This window comes from Scyliorhinus torazame, chromosome 27 (genome assembly GCF_047496885.1).
Source record: "Scyliorhinus torazame isolate Kashiwa2021f chromosome 27, sScyTor2.1, whole genome shotgun sequence".
Lineage (NCBI taxonomy): Eukaryota > Metazoa > Chordata > Chondrichthyes > Carcharhiniformes > Scyliorhinidae > Scyliorhinus > Scyliorhinus torazame.
In genome coordinates, this window is record NC_092733.1 from 15,183,766 (window position 1) to 15,207,403 (window position 23,638).

General features: G+C 53.3%; 1 protein-coding gene across 1 annotated transcript in view; it reads left to right on the plus strand.

Annotated features, from left to right (window-relative positions):
- Window positions 1-23,638, plus strand: part of rtbdn (retbindin) — a 62,852-nt gene that overhangs the window by 13,934 nt on the left and 25,280 nt on the right. The window contains exon 3 of the mRNA XM_072490991.1: window positions 22,133-22,220. Within this exon, the coding sequence (XP_072347092.1) occupies window positions 22,133-22,220 (88 nt within the window). The remainder of the gene's footprint in view (window positions 1-22,132; window positions 22,221-23,638) is intronic.

The window sequence follows — 23,638 nt, forward strand, 5'->3', positions numbered from 1 at the left end:
CCACATGTCTCCATTATCTAAAGTCCGGGCTAAATCTACAAACTGTTAACGGACCGTTAACTGAATCAAGGAAAGTGCTGAATGCACCATCCTTTCATTAGATTTCTGTGGCAGTTCACCATTAACAGATGAAGCTGCTGAAATAGGTCAGTTTGCAGAGGCTTCAATTTTCCTTCATTATGGAGCACGGCACGGTGGGTTGGCACTGCTGCCTCTCAGCGCCAGGAACCTGGGTTCAATTCCAGCCTTGGGTGACTGTGTGGAGTTTGCACATTCTCCCCGTGTCTCTGGGTGTCTGGTTTTTCCCCCACAGTCCAAAGAGGTGGATTGGCCGCGCTAAATTGCGCCTCGAGTGTCCAAAGATGTGTAGGGGAGGTTGGGTCACGGGGATAGGCCGGGGGAGTGGGCCTAGGCAGGGCGCTCTTTCGGAGAGTTGGTGCAGATTCGATGGGCCAAATGGCCTCCTTCTGCACTGTAGTGATTCTATGATCTTTCCACCTCCCGTGACAGTGCCTGCTGACATAATGCTGACCAGCATCTGTCCGGATCTCGAACAGCATTGAAGATCCTCGTCAATCAGTTTCTATCAGCAAACGTTTAATGACCGAGTTACTTTCAGTTGTTTGTTGAATTGAATTCTTGCCAGTTTGAAGCAAATTCTATTGCCGGTAATGAGTAATCAAGGTGCAGTCTGAGAGTGCGGCAAAGGGTTTGTTGGAATCACCTCTTGATTGGATAAATTGGCTAATCCAAACTTGTGCGATTTGCTGTAAATACAACCGTTTAGTCCAAGAATCAAAGATGCTGAATACAAAGTGGTTTCCAACCACTTTTAAAATTTACTTCCCAGGAGATTTCTATCACCCTTCCGGCTGAGAAATTTCCCACTGACCTTGTTTGACCGTGGAGTGCAATCACCCCACCCACCCACCCACCCACCCACCCACACACGCGCACATGCCATCTGGAATGCGCTGCCCGAGAGTGTGATGGAGGTCAGTTCAGTCATCTGAAAAAGAAGAATGTGCAGAGTTATGGAGAGAAGACCGGGGAGTGGCGCTGGGCAAATTCAGAGAGCTAGCACAGACGTGATGAGCCAAATGTCCTATAACCATTCTGTGATCGCTGTGCAATGCGCAGCCTGACTGGTTCATTTTGCTTCATGCTCCAAGGCAATTTGTTTTGCTTTGTCCTCACCCCAGTTAACTCCCGATATCTCTGTGCAGATAACGGATTGAGTTTGGATCCTTCCTCAAAGTCTCAACACTCCACCAGCAGAACTGGCAATAGATTCTTTGCTCGCGAAAGAGAGATGGGGTAGAGACAAAAGGACTCGTGTTTATTCTTTGGAAATGTTGTCACCAAGGTAACGAAGGAAATGTGGCAGCCAATTTGCGCTCCGCAAAGTCCACAAATAGCAAATAAATAAATGACCGGATAATCCGGGATTTTCCAGGTGGAAGGATAAACGTTGGTGAGGATACTGGTGGGAACTCGCCTGCTCTTCTTCAATAAGTGCCCGAGGATCCTCGGGGCCTACCTGAGAGGGTTCTGGTTTAGGGTCTGATGCGAAAGGTGCACCTTCCAAAAATGCAGTACTGCCTCAGTCTCGGCTCATTCACAGAACTTCGTAGTACAGCACAGTACAGGCCCGTCGGTCCACTATGTTGTGCCGACCATTTATCCTAATCTAAGATCAACCTAACCTACAGCCCTTCAATTTACTGCTGTCCATGTGCTTGCCCAAGAGTCGCTTAAATGTCCCGAATGACTCTGACTCCACCACCTCTGCTGGCAGTGCATTCCACACACCCACCACTCTGTGTAAAGAACCGACCTCTGACATCTCCCCTATACCTTCCTCCAATCACCTTAAAATTATGTCCCCTCGTGACAGCCATTTCCGCCCTGGGGAAAAGTCTCTGGCTATCCACTCTATCCATGCCTCTCATCACCTTGTACACCTCTATCAAGTCACCTCTCTTCCTTCTTCGCTCCAGTGAGAAAAGCCCGAGCTTCCTGTGCACGATCATGCCTTGCCTGTGAATCCCAATCCTTGTGGTGGAGTCAGTGAGGGTGACAGACAAAAACTGGTAAATACTGACCAGTGCCTACAAAGGAAAAACAGGGAGCACTTTGAGAGAGAGCAAGTTTGAAGTTGCACAAGGGAATTTATATTGGGATCCAGGGGCTGCCGTGTGCAGCTTTGGTATTAAGGGAGTTACACTGACATCATTATCACAAAATAATCGCATCACCTGAATTACAGAAGGCAATAATCGGTGCATTACCTGGCATAAGTGGTGCTAAATAACTGGAATTAAGGAACTATTTTTATTTCAGCCTTTTGCTTTTTGATGACCTTGCCTCCCCCTGGAAGCATTGAACATTGGGGAGTGAGGTTACCCGCTGAACAGGTTGAGCCCATGAACTCGCGTAAGCTGATTTCTTGTCCCTGCGAATAGACAGTTAAAGGCAGAACTTGCATTGATATCACACCTTTGGAGCACTTTGCGGCCTACTTCATAACCTATCTGCAGGGGAGCACCACCCTCTCCGCATGGTCAGAACCTCCTCATGGCTTTGAGCGTCTTGTTTAAACCAATGACCTCCAGCTACTTGCTCTGATTTCCCTTTGTTATCTCGCCTACACCACGTAAGACCGACAATTTTATACCTGTCCACTGTACCCTCTCCCTATCCGTGGGGGGGTTGGGGGGGATCTCCAGATCTTGCTTCTCACCTTTGCCTACCCTCTACCATATTTCATGCGTTGATTGCTTATTGATTTTAAGAAAATCTATTTTGCTGCGAGGCTACGGACTGCAAGACATGAAAGAATAAAAAATTGCTGGCAGTGCACTTAAAATAGCAAAATCAATGGTCACATCCTGCTGATGTACAGGAACCATTCAAGCTTAACTCCCTTTAGTTTATAACCTCATCAGAGCAGTTTGATTGAATTTCAATCTTGTAACTCATTGCTAGGTATGAATTATTTAGAGACGGACAGTGCTTAAAGGTGTTTTTTTTTCCCTTTCTGCTTGTGTCCTTTTGTTCACTTGCAAAACGGGGAACTTTGCTTTAATGCCAGCGGTAAGAGGAAACTTAAAGGGTGGGTTATGGTAATGCCTCCATCGTGACAATGAAAGCTGGAAATGCTCAGCCAGCATGTCTGATTCTCGGAAGAAAACACTGCTCAATGTTTCCAGTGGAAACTTGTTATCAGTCCTGTAAGCCTAATCTATTTCTAATCCATTTTGTATCGTGCACTTCCTGCTTTTAGAGAAAAGGCTTGCGTTTGTTCTCTGCCTTGCTCAGGACATCCCAAAGGCACTTTACGGCCAATTAAGTGCTTTTAAAGCATGGTCACGGGTGTAATCTAGGAAGCGCAGCAGCCAATTTGCACGCAGTGAGGTCCCACGAGGCAGCACTCATCATCCATCTTTCAGTTTCACGGGTTGAGGGATAAATATTGCCCAGTAAACCAGGCAGAACTATTGTGCTCTTCAAATGATGGCATGGGGTCTTTAATATCCACCTGAGAGGGCAGTTGGAGCTTTAAAATGGACAGCACCTCCGTGAATGCAATGCACCCTTGGTACTGCATGGAGTGTCAATGCAAATCTCCAGAGTGGGACTTGAACACCTAACTTTCCTGACCTTAAGAGGTGAGAGTGTTATCCATTGGGGCAACTGCTAACTTGCTGCTCCAAAAGAAAGGAACAGAACAGAAAGGCCATTCAGCCCATCGAGTCTGCGCCGACACTCTGAAGGAACACCCTACCTACGCCCACTTCTCCTCTTCCCCCGCCCCCCCCCCGACTCATTGATCATCAATCCAGCTAACCTGCACATCCTTGGACTGTGGGAGGAAACCGGAGCATCCGGAGGAAACCCATGAGGGCACTGACAGTCACCCAAGGCTGGAATCGACCCCGGGCCCCTGGCGTTGTGAAGCAGCAGTGCTAACGCAAGCCGTGACTCTTGACAGAACATTAGAGCTTCTCCTCAGCCAGTAGCTGCACAAAGGCATTTTAAATCAATGGCCCAGGAGCCATGGCTGGTTTTTCATCCCAGAGCTGATGAGAAAATTGTAACACCGTACTTTAACTGTTCAATAACTCACTCCAGATCAGGTTCTGAATGTGAGGTCTTCCTAGTCTACATGTAATGTATATGGGGGAGTTTAATAGTTCCATAGCTGGATCAGTAATTCCAGGCCAATAATCCAGAATGGGAGAGGGGGGGTTAAAATCCCACCGGGGTAGGTAGAGAATTATAATTCAGTTGAACAAAATCTAGAATTAAAATAGAAAAGCAAAATACTGCAGATGCTGGAAAACCTGAAATAAAAATAAAGTGCTGGACAAACACATCTGGCTGCATCAGTGGAGAGAGGAACAGAGTTCTGAGTCCGTATGACTCCTCTTCAGTACTGGAGAGGGATAGAAATATAATGAATTATATAGTTGGAGAGGGGGGTGGAGGAGGTGGGGCAGAATAGAAGGAAAGAAATAAAATGCTGGCACCAGGAACAAAATTGGTTACCGAGCTTTTTTGTTAGAAAACAACATGTTCACTTCTCTTTAGGGAAGAAAACTTGGAAAGAGAGATTCACCTGGTCTGGCCAACATGTGACATCAATGTGCTTTGACTGACCTAGTCAAGCACTCTGTCCCCTCCAGAGATGTCAGAATCTTAGAATCCCTACAGTGCAGAAGGAGGCCATTTGGCCCATCGAGTCTGCACTGACCCTCTGAAAGAGCACTCCACCCAAGCCCACTCCCAATAAACCAACCCACTAACCCCTTAAGCTAGCCGACACATCTTTGGGCACGAAGGAGCAATTTAGCACGGCCAAGCCACCTAACCGTTGGACCGTGGGAGGAAACCGGAGCACCCGGAGGAAACTCACGCAGACACGGGGAGAAAGTGCAAACTCCACACAGGCAGTCACCCGAGGTCGGAATGGAACCCGGGTTCCTGGCACCGTAGCCACTGTGCCCCCATGTCGCCCTGGCTGCATCCCCAAGAATGATTCCTTTTCAAAATGGGAACATCAGTCAGGCTTCTTTCTTTTAACAGTTATTCGTTGATCGGTGCCGGAGACTGCAAGTGTGCCGATGCTGGCCGTGATTTTCCCTGCTCCCCAATCAAATAGTCTACCAGTGACTAATCCGGAATAGAGAAGGAATGCGCTGTCTGAACGGGCAGTGGAAGCAGATTTAAAGGGCATTTTTAAAAGGGAGTTAGTTCTATCTTGAAAAGACATGAATTGCTAGGGCTGTGGGGAGGAGGGGGGGGGGGCGGAACAGGAGAATGGGACTAATTATAATAATCTTTAATAATAGAAGAGGTCTTTCAAAGCACCAGAACGGGCACGGAGGTGCGACTGGCCTCCTTCTGTGCTGTAAGATTTGGTGAAGAGAAAATTGGTAAAGCACAAACGATGCCTGAGTGGCAGCAGATATTAAGTCCGCCAGTCCCAGAGGAATGCGATTCACTGTCCTTTAACTCAAGTAAACAAGGATTTTCTGTTCTGAGGGTAGGTGCTTGCATTCCTTTGAACAGAGATTAGCAGGCGAAAGGTTTAAACCTCGAGATTAGTGATGTAGAGATTCAGGGGCCTCGGGAGTCCAGAAACAAATACAGTAAAAGAAATCTCGACCTGCTGCTCGCAAGGTTAAACACACTTTGGTGTCGAATCCACTTGTGCCAATTGATGGAGTTATTTGGTGCAGTCTGTGATTGTAACAGAAGTCATTGGACGCCAGCTGCTGGAGGTGCATGGCTGTATGAAAATGCCTTGAGGGAAAGTATAGTTGATTCGCCAACCCTGTCCCATCCAGTTAGGATGTCTCCTGTTTCACCGTGAGGGGACTCTCAACCCACGCTCACCTGTGTTAGAAGGTCAGAGGTTCAAGTCCCACCCCAGGGGGCCTGAGCACATAAATCTAGCGCCCCCCCCCCCATCCATCCAGTATTGCAGGAGTAACGCACTGTCTGAGGGGCTGTCTTTCGTTGAGGCATTAAGTCGTATGTTATCCTGCTCAAAGAAGAGCAGGGGATTTTCCCTGCTGTCCTGGGCAATGTCTATTCCACAACCCAACACCTTTTTAAAGAAAAAAATAATGGGTGGAGTTCTCCGTTGCCCAACACCAAAATCGTGTTCGCCGACCGGGCGGAGAATGGGCTCCTACACCGAAATCGGCACCCGCGCTGGTCAGCCATGCTCCGCCCCCTCTGAAATGTCACCACCGTGACCCGCGCTGCGCGCAGCCGCAGTGCTGTTGGCGAGTCATCGGCCGACCCACCCGCGATGCTCCGCCCCGATGGGCCAAGTTCCCAAGGGCATGGTACCACGAATCGTGAACCTGGCCCTGCCGGCTGTGGACTGTGTCCAGCGGCGTCACACTCGGCCGGGATCCATGCCGCTGGCCGAGGGGAGCTTCTGGGGGGGACTGGTGGGGGTGGCCAGGGGGTGGGCTGTCGGGTGGCGGATTGGGTCCGCGCATGGCCGACGCCATGTTCTGTGGCGCGACCGCTGCAGGTCATCAGCCGTGCGCATGCGTGGCCCGGGACCCGGCCATACTCCGGCCGTTTTTGGCACGGGAGGCGGGAGTTCCAGTCGTCGACGGTGCTAGCCCCTCGGGTTCAAGTATAAATTGAGGGGTTTCCTCAATCTGAAATATTTCAGATTTCCAGCATCCACAATATTTTGCTTTTACTATAAATGGAGGAGCCCAACGCGATCTGTGCCAATCGGTCCACTTTTAAATGGGTCCCACAGTCCAAAGATGTGCAGGTTAGGTGAATTGGCCAATGATAAATTGCCCTTAATGTCCAAAATTGCCCTTGGTGTTGGGTGGAGGTGTTGAGTTTGGGTAGGGTGCTCTTTCCAAGAGCTGGTGCAGACTCGGGGGGCCGAATGGCCTCCTTCTGCACTGTAAATTCAATGATAATCTATGATAAATCTAGGACAAAGGTTCGGCACAACATCGTGGGCCGAAGGGCCTGTTCTGTGCTGTATTTTCTATGTTCTATGATTCCACTGAGTTGGCATTGCCGGCCACCGTGAGAAATATGTCAATCGAGCACCCTGTTGTGATTGGCTGTGTGGCCATGTCTGGTGAAGTTCTGGCCAGATCGTCATAACATAACGTTTTTTTTTCACAGTTGAGTTGGGTTGCTGTGTGTCCTTCGTTACTGCCTGTTGCTGGTAGCGGCCAGAACCACGAGCCAGGGTTTTTTTTTTTGTGTGGATAATTTCTCAGTTCAGCCTCAGTGAGTTTTATTTTCCCAGGATGAGCTATAACATTTTCTCTCTCTCTCTCTCTCTCTCTCCCCCTCTGCATTAAGTTCAAGCATTTCAATTGACTGGCCGTTCCCCTCCAGTCCAGGTCAGGCGGCGTAAACCTACGGCTGTGATTTGGGTTCTTCGCATTCTCGTTTCTCAGCACGGTGAGCTGTCGCTGTGTTGCGTGCTCAGGAGGTGCCGAAGCACTTTTACAGCCAATGAAATACTTGCGAAGTGTAGTCGCCGGTCATTGTAATGAGGCAAACCCAGCAGCCAATCTGCACAGGAAGATCCCACAGACAGCAAAGATATTATCGGCACGGGGTGTTGTTTCAGGGATGAACTTTGATGTGGGAAACATGCCCCGAGAGAAAAAGGGGAAAAGATTGGGATGAAGAAAAAATGCATTTGTTGTTACTTGCTGTTGGCGGTCAGAGATTGCATGGAGCAGTGCCGTGGGACATGATTTTGTGGTGACAGTAGAGTTCAGCATTTAGCAGTTGAAACGCATTTAAGGCTTGGAGAACGATTGAGTTTCGTTGATTTGTTTAGGGGGTGTGGGTGAGACCGCTCCCCTAACTTTTCGTAACTGTTTGAAACCCAATCCTTGTTCTCGGTGAATAAGCATTTAGGAGCAGTTCAGCTCAAGAGTCGCCGTGTTAGGAAAACAAAAATCAGAGAAATCTATATTAAATACTAACATCAGAGAAACCTGATTCTGAAACCTGACGTGAAGTGTAGAACAAAGAAAAGTACAGCACAGGAACAGGCCCTTCGGCCCTCCAAGCCTGTGCCGACCATGCTGCCCGACTAAACTACAATCTTCAACACTTCCTGGGTCCGTATCCCTCTATTCCCATCCTATTCATGTATTCATCAAGATGCCCCTTAAACGTCACTATCGTCCCTGCTTCCACCACCTCCTCCGGCAGCGAGTTCCAGGCACCCACTATCCTCTGTGTAAAAAAAAAAAAAAAAAAAAAAAAAAAATTGCCTTGTACATCTCCTCTAAACCTTGCCCCTCGCACCTTAAACCTATTCCCCCTAGTAATTGACCCCTCTACCCTGGGAAAAAGTCTCTGATTATCCACCCTGTCTATGCCCCTCATAATTTTGTAGACCTCTATCAAGTCGCCCCTCAACCTCCTTCGTTCCAGTGAGAACAAACCGAGTTTATTCAACCGTTCCTCATAGCTAATGCCCTCCATACCAGGCAACAACCTGGTAAATCTCTTCTGCACCCTCGCTGGAGCCTCCACATCCTTCTGGTAGTGTGGCGACCAGAATTGAACACTATACTCCAAGTGTGGCCTAACTCGGGTTCTATACAGCTGCAACATGACTTGCCAATTCTGAAACTCAATGCCCCGGCCAATGAAGGCAAGCATGCCGTATGCCTTCTGACTACCTTCTCCCATCTATGTTGGTCAGTAATTGATGTAAGAATTATTGCCATTGCTGTACTTTCCGGCTCAAGCGATCCACCTTTCACAGGTAAAGGAGGAGCCCATTCATCCGCTCAAATTTGTTTCACTGTTCAATTCGTTCATGGTTGGTCAGTATCGTAACTCAATATTCCTGCCCTCAGTTCCAAACTCCTAACAAAAATCTATTTGAAATTTCCAATTCGCCCCAGCCTCAATGGCTCTCTGGGAGAGAGTTCCAGATTTCCCCTACCCTCTGTGTAGAAAAGAACTCCCTAACATCACCCCTGAATGATCGAGCTTTAATCTTGGGGTTATGTCCCCTTGTTGTGCATTCCACCAGCCAGAGAAAACAATTCCTACTGGTTTACTATGTCAACTCCTTTTAATCGCCCTAAACATCTCGATCTGTTTCTGCCCCATTACAATCAATAGAAATCAGATGGAAAGCTAGGAGACAAACACAAGACGATACTTTTAATTATCTCGATCAGGGTGTCCCAAACCTTTGCAGCCACAGAACTTTTTTGACCTCCCCGGAAGTACTGACAGCACCCCAAAGAAACGTTATTATGTTGAAGAGTTCAGACACAGGAAATTGATTGTTTTTGCACAATAGGTACAAACGTACAAAAGCAGTTAATGGGCTTTTCTATAAAAGCAAAATACTGCGGATGTTGGAAATCTGAAATAAAAACAGAGAATGCCGGATGTCATGATATGCGGACACACACATAATGATATACAGGCAAGCAGCTAATGGACACCGAGAACAGGACATGACCAATAAGCAGGCAGGACACTCAGGGGTGGGATCGGACTATAAAAGACACGAGGCACTCGCACTCCGAGTCTTTCCACTGATGAACATTTAGACAGTCAGTCAAGGGTGTTGTTACAATCTCACCCCCCCACCACGTGGCTAAGAGCTAATCTGGTTCAGTCAGACAGAGTAACCACACTTAAGTTAGCAGAGAGTTGAACTCACAGAGAACTGTGCTATTAGTTCGATAAACCTGATTGAACTAACTTCAAGGTCTGGAGTATCTTTTTGATCTATGCTACATCCAGTTGCAGCCAGTGTACCTAACACGACACCGGATAAGCTCAGCTGGTCTGTCACCATCTATGGAGAGAGAAACAAACGTTTAGAAATGTTGGGTGGGATTCTTCGGCCGTGCCCGCCCACCGACAGGGAATTCCCGCCCGCGTCAACAGACCATTACGTGGTCTCCGTCATGTCCGTGACGATCTTTCAGCGAGCGCGGCTGAAAGATCCAGCCCATTAACTCTGATTCTCTCCACAGACTCTGCCAGGCCTGTTGCGTTTATCCCGCATTCTCTGTTTTCATTATAAAAGGCTTTGGCCATTTTTTAATGTATCCATTTGTTATACTTAAAATGTTCTCTAATCCAACAAATACTTAAGTCTGATCTTTTTGTCATTTCTAATGGAAGAGATTATGCTGATTTTAGTCACCGATTTGTTCAATATTTGAGTGTTGCTGGTGAGCTGGATTCTCATATCAGACTTCATGGAAACACATGCAGACACACTCACACTCCCATCTCTGTCTCTTGCTCACACCTCTCTCACACACCCACCTCTCTCTCACACCCACCTCTCTCACACGCCCGCCTCGCTCTCTCGCGCCCGCCTCGCTCTCTCGCGCCCGCCTCGCGCTCTCGCGCCCGCCTCGCGCTCTCGCGCCCGCCTCGCGCTCTCGCGCCCGCCTCGCGCTCTCGCGCCCGCTTCGCGCTCTCGCGCCCGCCTCGCGCTCTCGCTCGCGCTCTCGCGCCCGCCTCGCGCCCGCCTCGCGCTCCTCGCGCCCGCCTCGCTCTCTCGCGCGCCGCCTCGCTCTCTCGCGCGCCCGCCTCGCTCCCTCGCGCGCCCGCCTCGCTCCCTCGCGCGCCCGCCTCGCTCCCTCGCGCGCCCGCCTCGCTCCCTCGCGCGCCCGCCTCGCTCCCTCGCGCGCCCGCCTCGCTCCCTCGCGCGCCCGCCTCGCTCCCTCGCGCGCCCGCCTCGCTCCCTCGCGCGCCCGCCTCGCCCCTCGCGCGCCCGCCTCGCCCCCCTCGCGCGCCCGCCTCGCCCCCTCGCGCGCCCGCCTCGCCCCCCTCGCGCGCCCGCCTCGCCCCCTCGCGCGCCCGCCTCGCCCCCTCGCGCGCCCGCCTCGCCCCCTCGCGCGGCCGCCTCGCCCCTCGCGCGCCGCCTCGCCCCCTCGCGCGCCCCCGCCTCGCCCCGCCTCGCCCCCTCGCGCGCCCCGCCTCGCCCCCCTCGCGCGCCCGCCTCGCCCCCTCGCGCGCCCGCCTCGCCCCCTCGCGCGCCCGCCTCGCCCCCTCGCGCGCCTCGCCCCCTCGCGCGCCCGCCTCGCCCCCTCGCGCGCCCGCCTCGCCCCCTCGCGCGCCCGCCTCGCCCCCTCGCGCGCCCGCCTCGCCCCCCTCGCGCGCCCGCCTCGCCCCCTCGCGCGCCCGCCCTCGCCCTCCTCGCCCCTCGCGCGCCCGCCTCGCCCCCTCGCGCGCCGCCTCGCCCCCTCGCGCGCCCGCCTCGCCCCCTCGCGCCCGCCTCGCCCCCTCGCCCCTCGCTCCCTCGCCCGCCTCGCTCCCTCGCCCGCCTCGCTCCCTCGCCCGCCTCGCTCCCTCGCCCGCCTCGCTCCCTCGCCCGACTCGCTCCCTCGCCCGACTCGCTCCCTCGCCCGACTCGCTCCCTCGCCCGACTCGCTCCCCTCGCCCGACTCGCTCCCTCGCCCGGCCCGCCTCGCTCCCTCGCGCGCCCGCCTCGCTCCCTCTCGCGCCCCGCCTCGCTCCCTCTCGCGCCCGCCTCGCGCTCTCTCGCGCCCGCCTCGCGCTCTCTCGCGCCCGCCTCGCGCTCTCTCGCGCCCGCCTCGCGCTCTCTCGCGCCCGCCTCGCGCTCTCTCGCGCCCGCCTCGCGCTCTCTCGCGCCCGCCTCGCGCTCTCTCGCGCCCGCCTCGCGCTCTCTCGCGCCCGCCTCGCGCTCTCTCGCGCCCGCCTCGCGCTCTCTCGCGCCCGCCTCGCGCGCTCTCGCGCCCGTCTCGCGCCCGCCTCGCGCGCTCTCGCGCCCGCCTCGCGCGCTCTCGCGCCCGCCTCGCGCCCGCCTCGCGCGCTCTCGCGCCCGCCTCGCGCTCTCTCGCGCCCGCCTCGCGCTCTCTCGCGCCCGCCTCGCGCTCTCTCGCGCCCGCCTCGCGCTCTCTCGCGCCCGCCTCGCGCTCTCTCGCGCCCGCCTCGCGCTCTCTCGCGCCCGCCTCGCGCTCTCTCGCGCCCGCCTCGCGCTCTCTCGCGCCCGCCTCGCGCTCTCTCGCGCCCGCCTCGCGCTCTCTCGCGCCCGCCTCGCGCTCTCTCGCGCTCTCCCGCGCCCGCCTCGCGCCCGCCTCGCGCTCTCTCGCGCCCGCCTCCCCCCCTCTCTCTCTCGCGCCCGCCTCCCCCCCTCTCTCTCTCGCGCCCGCCTCCCCCCTCTCTCTCTCGCGCCCGCCTCCCCCCTCTCTCTCTCGCGCCCGCCTCCCCCCCTCTCTCTCTCGCGCCCGCCTCCCCCCCCTCTCTCTCTCGCGCCCGCCTCCCCCCCTCTCTCTCTCGCGCCCGCCTCCCCCCCTCTCTCTCTCGCGCCCGCCTCCCCCCCTCTCTCTCTCGCGCCCGCCTCCCCCCTCTCTCTCCCGCGCCCGCCTCCCCCCCTCTCTCTCTCGCGCCCGCCTCCCCCCCTCTCTCTCTCGCGCCCGCCTCCCCCCCTCTCTCTCTCGCGCCCGCCTCCCCCCCTCTCTCTCTCGCGCCCGCCTCCCCCCCTCTCTCTCTCGCGCCCGCCTCCCCCCCTCTCTCTCTCGCGCCCGCCTCCCCCTCTCTCTCTCGCGCCCGCCTCCCCCCCTCTCTCTCTCGCGCCCGCCTCCCCCCCTCTCTCTCTCGCGCCCGCCTCCCCCCCTCTCTCTCTCGCGCCCGCCTCCCCCCCTCTCTCTCTCGCGCCCCGCCTCCCCCCCTCTCTCTCTCGCGCCCGCCTCCCCCCCTCTCTCTCTCGCGCCCGCCTCCCCCCCTCTCTCTCTCGCGCCCGCCTCCCCCCCTCTCTCTCTCGCGCCCGCCTCCCCCCTCTCTCTCTCGCGCCCGCCTCCCCCCTCTCTCTCTCGCGCCCGCCTCCCCCCCTCTCTCTCTCGCGCCCGCCTCCCCCCTCTCTCTCTCGCGCCCGCCTCCCCCTCTCTCTCTCGCGCCCGCCTCCCCCCCTCTCTCTCTCGCGCCCGCCTCCCCCCTCTCTCTCTCGCGCCCGCCTCCCCCCTCTCTCTCTCGCGCCCGCCTCCCCCCTCTCTCTCTCGCGCCCGCCTCCCCCCCTCTCTCTCTCGCGCCCGCCTCCCCCCTCTCTCTCTCGCGCCCGCCTCCCCCCTCTCTCTCTCGCGCCCGCCTCCCCCCCTCTCTCTCTCGCGCCCGCCTCCCCCCCCTCTCTCTCTCGCGCCCGGCTCCCCCCCTCTCTCTCTCTCTCTCTCTCTCTCTCTGACAGACCCAACTCTCTCACTTACCCGCCTCTCTCTCTTTCCCTCTCTCGCTCACACACACCCATCTCTCTCTCTCTCTCTCTCTCTCACGCACCCACCTCTCTTTCGCTCTCGCTCTCGCTCTCTCTCTCTGACACACCCAACTCTCTCTCTCATACCCACCTTTCTCTCTCTCTCTCACATATTCACACACACCCACCTCTTTCTCACATACCCACCTCTCTCTCTCTCTCTCTCTCTCTGACACACCCACCTACCTCTCTTTCACACACGCAACTCTCTCTTGTCATAATATACACCAGTATATCATGGTGCGGACACACAGTGGAACCAATCAACACACACTACACCGCAGCCAATCACCAGTGAGAGCACACACTCTATAAAGACAGGGGGCATCAGAGTTCCCGCTCATTCGAGTAGCAGCTAGCTAGGAGGACAGAGCTCACAGCCTGCAACACACACATTCACCATGTGCTGAGTGCATCGACTGGTTAGGACAAAGCAACGGTCTTTAGTTAAAGCTAGTATCGTGTTAACCCACAGTCTGAGTATGTTAAACAGTTAATGATTCAATAAAATAGTGTTGCACTATTTCAAGTGTTGGTGACCTGTGATCTAGAACACCCAACACATCATAATACCAGGAGTTGAGGGATATTAGCACTTCTTAGACCTACCTGCAAGTGATCTGCCTCCCGCCAGCATTCCGTCATCCTGCAACATGGACAACATCAGCCCGCCGCTCCGCATCGCCGGCAACCTCGGGGCCAACTGGAAGATTTTCAAACAGCGCTTCCAGCTCTTCCTCGAAGCCACGGACAGGGAGGGCGCCTCGGATACCAGAAAGATTGCTCTTCACCTCTCCACGGCCGGGGACAATGCCATCCACATTTTCAACTCTCTCACCTTTGCAGATGATGAAGACAAGACGAAGTTCAAGACGATCCTCCTCAAGTTTGACACTCACTGCAGCGTAGAGGTGAATGAAAGTTTTGAACGCTACGTGTTCCAGCAGCGTTTGCAGGGTAAGGATGAACCTTTCCAATCCTTTCTCACGCACCTCCGCATCCTTGCGCAATCTTGCAGCTACGGGCCCACCTCCGACTCCATGATACGCGACCAGATCGTTTTTGCTGTTCAGCCGGACCCCCTACGCCAGCAGCTCCTCAAAGTAAAGCAACTCACCCTAGCGACCGCCATTGAGACCTGTGTCCTACATGAAAACACCACGAGTCAGTATTCCCATATACAAGCGGCTGAAACGGCGCGGCAAGGTCCCCACGAGGCGGAACGGGTCCAAGTGATTGAGCACCTCCAGGGCCTCCGCCTGGATGAGGGCGGCCATTTTGCGCGCTTTTCGCAGACTCCCGCGCTTGTACGCACCAAACGAGGGGACGGTGACGTTGAGGAACGCAATGCGCAGGCGCGCACCACGCACGACCGTACCGCGCCTGCGCGGTGGCACAACAAACGTACTGATGTCACGACATGTGGCAACTGTGGCTCCGCCCTCTTAAAGCGGCAATGTCCCGCAAAATCTCGACAATGCCTACGATGTGGAAGACTTGGCCACTATGCTGCCTGCTGTCGAGCAGCTCAGCCTGCCAATTCATATCGCTTCAGCCAGCCTCGCAGGAATGTTCGGGCAAGTCAACCCACGGTCACAGAGTCCGATTTCGACCTCCCACACAGCAGTGACACCGAGGACCCGAAGGTGCCTTTTCGAGTCGGTGTCGTAACGAAAAACAGGCTGTCCCCGAAGCAAAGACACCAGCTGCTGTCGGTATATAGCATCGATCCAGACGATGAGTGGTGTGCCACCCTGACGGTCCCAAATACGATTCTGCCTGGACACTGGTGCCTCCGCCAATCTCGTGGCGTGGTCTGCTTTCCAAAGCCTTCGTGTCAAACCAGCCATCCTGCCATCGGCCTGCCACCTATTGGACTACAATGGCAACATCATGCCTGCTACCGGCTCGTGCCAACTTGAAGTGACGCACAAGTGACGGAAAGCCATCCTTCCTTTCGAGACTGTGGGCTCCTCGAAGGACTCCCTGCTTGGCGCACAGGCGTGCAAGCTGCTGAACCTCGTTCAAAGAGTTCTCTCTCTCTCTCTCTCTCTCCTGATGACACGTCTGCCTTCCAGGACGCTGACTTCAGGGCGCAACTCGACGCCATCATCGACCAGCACCGCAACATCTTCAAAGGCATGGGCACGCCCCCATATACTTACAAGATCCTACTCAAACAGAACGCCACGCCTGTGGTGCATGCACCTCGCAGAGTCCCAGCACCCCTCAAGGACCGCCTCAAGCAGCAGCTGCAGGACCTCCCAAGACCAAGGAGTGATCTCCAGAGTTACGGAACCAACCGACTGGGTCAGTTCCATGGTGTGCGTAAAAAAAGCCTTCCGTCGAGCTGAGAATTTGTATTGATCCCAAGGATCTGAATCGCAATATCATGAGGGAGCATTATCCGATTCCCAAGCGTGAAGAGATCACATGCAAGATGGCTCGCACCAAGCTCTTCACCAAACTTGACGCCTCGAAAGGTTTCTGGCAAATCCAGCTCGACAAATCCAGCAGGAAACTGTGTACCTTTAATACCCCCTTTGACAGATATTGTTTCGACAGGATGCCGTTTGGGGTCATATCGGCTTCAGAAGTGTTTCACAGGATCATGGAACAAATGATGGAAGGCATTGAAGGTGTTCACGTCTATGTCGATGACATAATCATTTGGTCCACCACCCCGCAGGAGCATGTCAGTCGCCTCCAGCGTATGTGCAAACGCATACGGGAGCAGGGCCTCCGCCTCAACAGAGCCAAATGCTCCTTTGGTCAGACGGAACTCCAGTTCCTAGGGGACATCTCCCAGTTGGGTGTGCGGCCGGATGCGGACAAGGTGGCTGCTATCACAGCCATGAAAACGCCAGAGGACAAGAAGGCGGTCCTCCGATTTCTGGGCATGGTCAACTTCCTAGGGAAGTTCATCCCTAACCTCTCCTCTCATACCACGGCTCTCAGGAACCTGGTCAGGAAGACGACAGACTTCCAATGGCTTCCTGCCCACGAGCGCGAATGGCGAGAACTGAAAACCAAACTCACCACGGCCCCGGTCTTAGCTTTTTTTGATCCAGCGAAAGAGACAAAAATTTTGACCGATGGCAGCCAGTCTGGCATTGGGGCGGTGCTCCTGCAACGCGATGTGGCCTCATCATGGGCCCCCGTTGCATATGCGTCACGCGCCATGACCCCCACGGAACAGCGCTATGCGCAGATAGAAAAGGAGTGCCTGGGCCTTCTGACCGGTGTCGTCAAGTTTCATGATTGTGTGCGGCCTTCCCCAATTCACTTTCGAGACCGACCATCGCCCGCTGGTCAATCTAATGCAGAAAGACTTGAATGACATGACGCCTCGCCACCAGCGTATTCTGCTCGAGCTCCGGCGATACAACTTCCAGCTGGTATACACCCCAGGCAAAGACCTAGTTAATGCCGACGCTCTCTCCAGGGCAGTCAACACTCCGTGTGACCCAGCCGGATTCGTCTGCCAGGTTGGCCCATGTGGCCTCCAATCTACCGGCCACGGATGAACGCCTCGTCCAAATTTGCCGCGAGATAGCGGCTGACCCTTTGCTACAGCGTGTCATGCGCCACCTAACAGACGGGTGGCTCAAGGGCCAATGTCCGCAGTTCTACAACATCAGAGATGATCCGGTGATAGTCGATGGTGCTCTCCTGAAGCTGGACCGCATTGTCATCCCGCACAGCATGCGCCAGCTCGTCTTGGAACAGATATACGAGGGCCATCTTGGCGTAGCGAAGTGCCGCTGACGGGCCCAAGAGGCTGTGTACTGGCCCGGCATCAATGACGACATCGCCAACACAGTGCTCAACTGCCCCACTTGTCGGCGCTTCCAGCCGGCCCAACCACGTGAGACCCTGCAGCCCCATGAGTTGGTCACGTCCCCTTGGTCCAAGGTCGGCATCGACCTGTTCCACGCGCTGGGCAGGGACTATGCCCTGATTGTAGACTACTTTCAAACTACCCGGAGGTAGTACGTTTACACGACATCACATCGTCTGCAGTCATCCGTGCCTGCAGGGACACCTTTGCTCGACACGGCATCCCACTCTCTGTGATGTCGGACAATGGTCACTGCTTCGCCAGCCAGGAATGGTCCAACTTTGCCAGGAGGTACAACTTTGTGCAGGTGACATCCAGTCCCCTGTACCCCCAATCCAACGGCAAAGCGGAGAAGGACGTCCACTTAGTCAAACGGCTCCTCTGCAAGGCTGCCGATGCTGGGTCCGATTTCTCACCTCGCCCTGCTGGCCTATCGCTCGACCCCACTGTCTGCTGACCTGTTGCCAGCCCAGCTGCTCATGGGTCGCACCCTGAGGATGACTGCGCCGTCCATTCATGCCCCAGACCTCGACTCGTTCCGATTCTTCAACGAATGCAACACTCGTGCACAGCACAAGGCGGCTCATGATTCCCGTGCAGCTCCTCTCCCTGCTCTGGCTCCAGATGGCAACGTCCGTATCCATCTTCCGGATGGTGGCTGGTTTGCAATCTCTGTTGTCCTTTGGCAGGTGGCTCCCCGCTCTTTCCTGGTTCGTCTACCGGATGGATCCATTCTGCGCCGCAATCGACATGCCCTCAGTCTCGTTCCGCGCTCGCTACGTGATCCTCCACCATTGCCATGCCCTCCTGTTGACCCTGACCTGACCTGGACTATGCAGAGATTCCGGTCACTCTGCATCCTCCTCACTCTGACGCAGTCCAGCCGGCGGCTCCCGACCCACCTCGAGGCGGTCAACCAGAATTCGTCGCCCACCACAGAGACTTAATTTGTGAACTTTGTGGACTTATGGACTTTCTGATTTGTTCTGTTCTTCCGTTTAATCGTTCAAGTGGTTTGTATATGGTGTTCATCTCGTTATTCTTGTGACACACTGTTTTTCTGCACCAGGCACCTTCCCATGTAAATAGCTTAGTTTTTATGTACATAGTCCTGTAAATATTTCACACACACGTAGTCAGGAACATTCACCATACACTATTTATTGCCACACAGGTACATATTTTATAAAAGGGGGGATGTCATAATATACACCAGTATATCATGGTGCAGACACACACTGATGGACACACAGTGGGACCAATCACCAGTGAGAGCACACGCACTACAAAGACGGGGGGGCATCAGAGTTCCCGCTCATTCGTGTAGCAGCTAGCTAGGAGGACAGAGCTCACAGCCTGCACCACAGACATTCACCATGTGCTGAGTGCATCGACTGGTTAGGACAAGGCAAAGGTCTTCAGTTCAAGCTAGTATCGTGTTAACCCACAGTCTGAGTATGTTTAAACAGTTAATGATTCAATAAAATAGTGTTGCACTATTTCAAGTGTTGGTGACCTGTATGTGATCCAGAACACCCATCACATCCTCTCTCTCTCATCCTCTCTCTCTCTCTCACACACACACACACACACACACACACACACATCTGTCTCTCCCTCTCTTTCTCTATCTCTCATTCACACGCCCGCCTCTCCCTCACCTATCCACCCCCTCTCTTTCTCACTCACTCTCCCACCCATACTCTGTCTCAGACTCCCTTTCCCCCGGCCTCGGACACCCCCCACCCTCTCGGTGCGGCCAACCTCGCTCTGCCACCCGCTTTGCCGTCCAGTTGCCTTTGCTCTCACCCTGAATTTACCACTGACTGAATCTGACTCAATTCCCAGCCCATCCAATCAGAGGACTGCTGCTCAATACATTGGTCACTGAGAGGCTGACCCATGGGCCTATCAGTAGCCAACAAAGTTAAAAAGGCACCTTCGATTGGACAAGCCAGGAGGACAGCTGTTTTCAAATCTGAAATGGTTTGACCCAGCTTGGAAACCCTGGATGAGTCCCATGGAACCTTGGGGTTCTGCGGAACCCAGTTTGGGAAATGCTAATCTGGGGCATCTCTGGGGGGGGGGGGGGGGGAAGCGTTGGGATCCGCGCTTGGCAGCACCTCGATTAGAAACTGTCCAAGTCTAGAAATCTTCTCTCGGGTTCTGCTCATGAGCAGAGAATCCGTCTGATCCCCAGCGTCACAAGATGAGAAGTCTCACCAGGTGGATGAAACTATGAAAAAGTGTTCTCGGGATTGAGCGACGCCTCTGTCACTGAGCAGAAAAGTTCTGCACACATGAGTGCGGCCTCAACCGGGACCTGGGATTCATGTCGCATTACATTCATCCCCCACCATCTGGCCTGCGAAATCCTACCAACTGTCCTGGCTTGACACAATTCGCCTCTTTAACCTGGAGTTACCCCTATCTCTGGATCTGCAAAGACTTAATTACCTGCAAATGCTCGCATTCTAAGCATTGTCTGGCATCTTTGACTTTGTCTATATATATATATATATGGTTCTGGAACCTACCTCTTCATTCACCCGAGGAAGGAGCAGCGCTCCGAAAGGTAGTGAGGTGTTGTAAGACTTCTTACTGTGCTCACTCCAGTCCAACGCCGGCATCTCCACATCACTGAGCAGAAAGACTGAGGCTCCTGTCTCCCTCCCAGCACACTCACTGTCACAGCACATTCCAGTTGCAACGTTGCTGAAGCCCAGTGACGGCCCCTCGGGGCTGATCCAAGCGGTGCTCGCCGCTCTGCTATTTCCCTGAACTGTCCCATCCTTCACTGGCTGATTGTTACTGCAGAGGCAGGCTGGCAGAGGAAGTCGCGCTCCAAAAGTGTAAAACTAAGCTTGAGCAGGGACAGTGGTGTTGTCGTAGTTCTAGGACTTGGGCTTGTGCCTAATGATGAAAGACTCTATAAGATAGAGGACCATAAGATGCAGGACTAGGCCATTCAGCCCATCCAGTCTGCTCTGGCATTCAACGAGATCATGACCGATTGATGTGATGATCCTTCAAATCCACTTTCTTGCCTTATTCTCATAACCCTTGATTCCCTTACTCCACTTGGGTCCAAAGGTGGTGAAGCTAATTTGGGTGCATTCAGTCATCTCCCAGTGGTCACTAGATGCAACCGTACTGTGCACGGGGTTACCGCAGGCAAGGATAAAGGGGAGTGAGTGAACGTATACATGCAGTTGATTAAGAGAATTGGTCAAATCAAAATCTCAGATTTTGAAAAGCGATAAAGTTCGACTAAAAGGCCATTTCCGTGTAACATGTCAACCCATTAGCAAAGCACACTGGGGTTCAGTGTAACAATAATTAGCTGGGTCTGGGCTTTGGGACTTCATTGCTCAGCTGGCTTGCCTCCAGGATGCCTTCAGTCTTTACTCGCCCATTCCATTCAATTCTCTCTCCTCCCTCTCCCCACTCCTCAGTACCTATCAGGGATTCAAATCTGAGGATAAGATATAATAATCTTTATTATTGTCACAAGCAACCTTACATTAACACTGCAATGAAGTTACTGTGAAAAGCCCTTAGTCGCCACATTCCGGCGCCTGTTCGGGTGCACAGAGGGAGAATTCAGAATGTCTAATTCATCTAACAAGCACGTCTTTCGGGACTTGTGGGAGGAAACCGGAGCACCCGGAGGAAACCTACGCAGACACAGGGAGAACGTGCAGACTCCACACAGAGAGTGACACAAGCCAGGAATCGAACCTGGAACCCTAGTGCTATGAAGCAACAGTGCTAACCACTCTGCTACAATGCCCCCCAACAGATATCAACAGGAGTTGCCAAAATCCATCAGAATTCTTTGCAGCTGAACGTTTAGAAGGGGCCTTGGGCTAGTGCCCAATGATGAAAGACTCCATAAGATAGAGGACCATAAGATGCAGGAGTAGACCATTCGGCCCATCCAGTCTGCTCTGGCATTCAACGAGATCATGACTGATTGATGTGATGATCCTTCAACTCCACTTTCCTGCCTTATTCTGAGAACCCTTGATTGCCAAACATCCTTAAAGGACAAAAATGGCACGTTGGTGCATACTGAGGTACACTTTGACACTCGAGTGAGGTCCACTATTGAGGCAAGTTTAACTCCGAATAGGGAGTGCTGGCATTGGATGCAAAACCAGGAAAGAAGAGTGTTCTGTGTTGCACTTTAATAAGGGAAAGCAGCCTCTGAACCCACTTTGTGGAGATGGAAAAGCAGCATTCTTAAAATTCACAAAGTTACGGTTCGCAAGCATTCAGAAGGGTTTTTTTTTTTAACGCAAGCGGAAAACATGGGAGGCAGTAGCAAACGAGATCTGAAGGGGAAGGTGCTGACATTTTATTATTTGGATCAGTAATTACTGCAATTAAAAATAATGACAATGACAAGACACTGCTGGAAACTAACCGAGCTAGCGGCGCTGGAGCACTGTTAAATCAGTTAACACCGAATTGTGTGCACACTTGGGCGGTTGTGATTGGATTCTGGTAGCCTCCTTTCGAACTGCCCTCCCCGGTGGCCTGACTTTGCAGGCTGATTTCAGTCCTGTATCCCTGTCAAAAGCAGCACCCTCAAATGGTTAAATTTGCCCCAACTTTAAAGTAGCTGCTCCTGTAGCAACTGGACGTACGAAAGCCTAAATACAGGGGCTGGTTTAGCACACTGGGCTAAATTGCTGGCTTTTAAGGCAGGCCAGCAGCACGGTTCAATTCCCGTACCAGCCTCCCCAAACAGGCGCCGGAATGTGGCGACTAGGGGCTTTTCACAGTAACTTCATTTGAAGCCTACTTGTGACAATAAGTGATTTTCATTTCAAAGTATGGTAAGTGCTAACTTGGCAAGGAGCTGACGCAAACTGTGGTGCCTCTATCACTGGTCGCTAATGTTACCAATGAATCAAACTTGGGTGCTTTTTGTTATTTAGGTCTGACTGATATTCTTTGAATGTTCAGATTCTGGACATCACATATTCCATTTGTTTGAATTACAGATGCTTGCTGCACAGTGAACATCAAGGATAAGGTGAATACCTCACCAGAGGCTGAGCCCTGGAACCGATGTGGACACTTAAGTACAAAGTTAGTACAACATGTTGATTTTAAATCACTTTTTAATAGGATTTTTTTTTTCCCCTGTGATCACCTGAGGTGGATTTAGTCTTGATCAAAGTGAGGAACGATCTAATGGGGAATAGAGCCCTTTACATTTCGGGCACAGGCACTTCAAGGTCAGGCAGTGTAGGATTAGGCACGGGATGAAGCTCCACACTCTGTCCTCGCAATGTACGGTGACCAGAGGGCATCGTCTCCGAGTAAGGGGGTTACCCAGAGGTCGAATTTCTTCCCTCAGAAAGTGGAATTCTTTACCACAGAGAGCTGCCGAGGCTGGCTCGTTAAGTACATTCAAGGCTGAAATAGATTTTTAATCAGTAAGGGAATCCAGAATTATATTGATAAGGCGCGAACGTGATTAAGGATTATTATATCAAATCAGTCACAATTGGGCAGCACGGTGGCGCAGTGGGTTAGCCCTGCTGCCTCACGGCGCCGAGGTCCCAGGTTCGATCCCGGCTCTGGGTCACTGTCCGTGTGGAGTTTGCACATTCTCCCCGCGTTTGCGTGGGTTTCGCCCCCACAACCCAAAGGTGTGCAGGCTAGGTGGATTGGCCGCGCTAAATTGCCCCTTAATTGGAAAAAATGAATTGGGTACTCTAAATTTAATTTTTTTTTTTTAAATCAGTCACAATCATTTTCTTTTATTCGTTCATGGGATGCGGGCTCTCTGCCTGGGCCAGCATTTATATCCCATCCCTTGCTGTGGGTCTGGAATCACATCTAGGTCCTTGAGGACATTAGTGAACCAGGTGGGTTTAACGACAATGGTTAAAATTGAATTCAAATTCCACCATCTGCCCTGGTGGGATTCGAACCTGGGTTCCTGGTCCAGCGACAATACCACTAACGCCACTGCCTCCTCTTTGAATGGCAGAGCAGATCGATGGGCCAAACGGCTGGTTCTGCTTCTCCATCTAATATTGTCATGGGGTGCCGCATGCTGTACCAATGTGCTATTTGTTTTGGCCGTTTTCTGACCTGTAAGCTCGAGATCGCCAATGGGTGGACTGTGACAAATAATGGGCTGTACTCTTGTGCTATGACCAGCAACAACTGGATGAAACTGTCCCAGATCTTTTGATGTTGGACCATTTAGAGGCAGCATATGACAGGGGACTTGCACATTTGAATTCTGGCAACGGAGAGCAGTGACACCATTGAAGGATCAGGTATTTCAGTTCAACCTTTGAGCAGCTGCAACTCTGACTCCAGGATTATAATGGGGCTAAAAGGTTAAAATATGAGGACAGTTTGCATAGACTAGACTTGAGTGTAGAATATTGAGGGCTGAGTTAAATTAGGGGTGTTTAAGATGATTGAAGGGTTTAATAGGGTAGATAAAGATGAATTATTTCCTCTGGTGTGGGAGGTTTATAAAAACA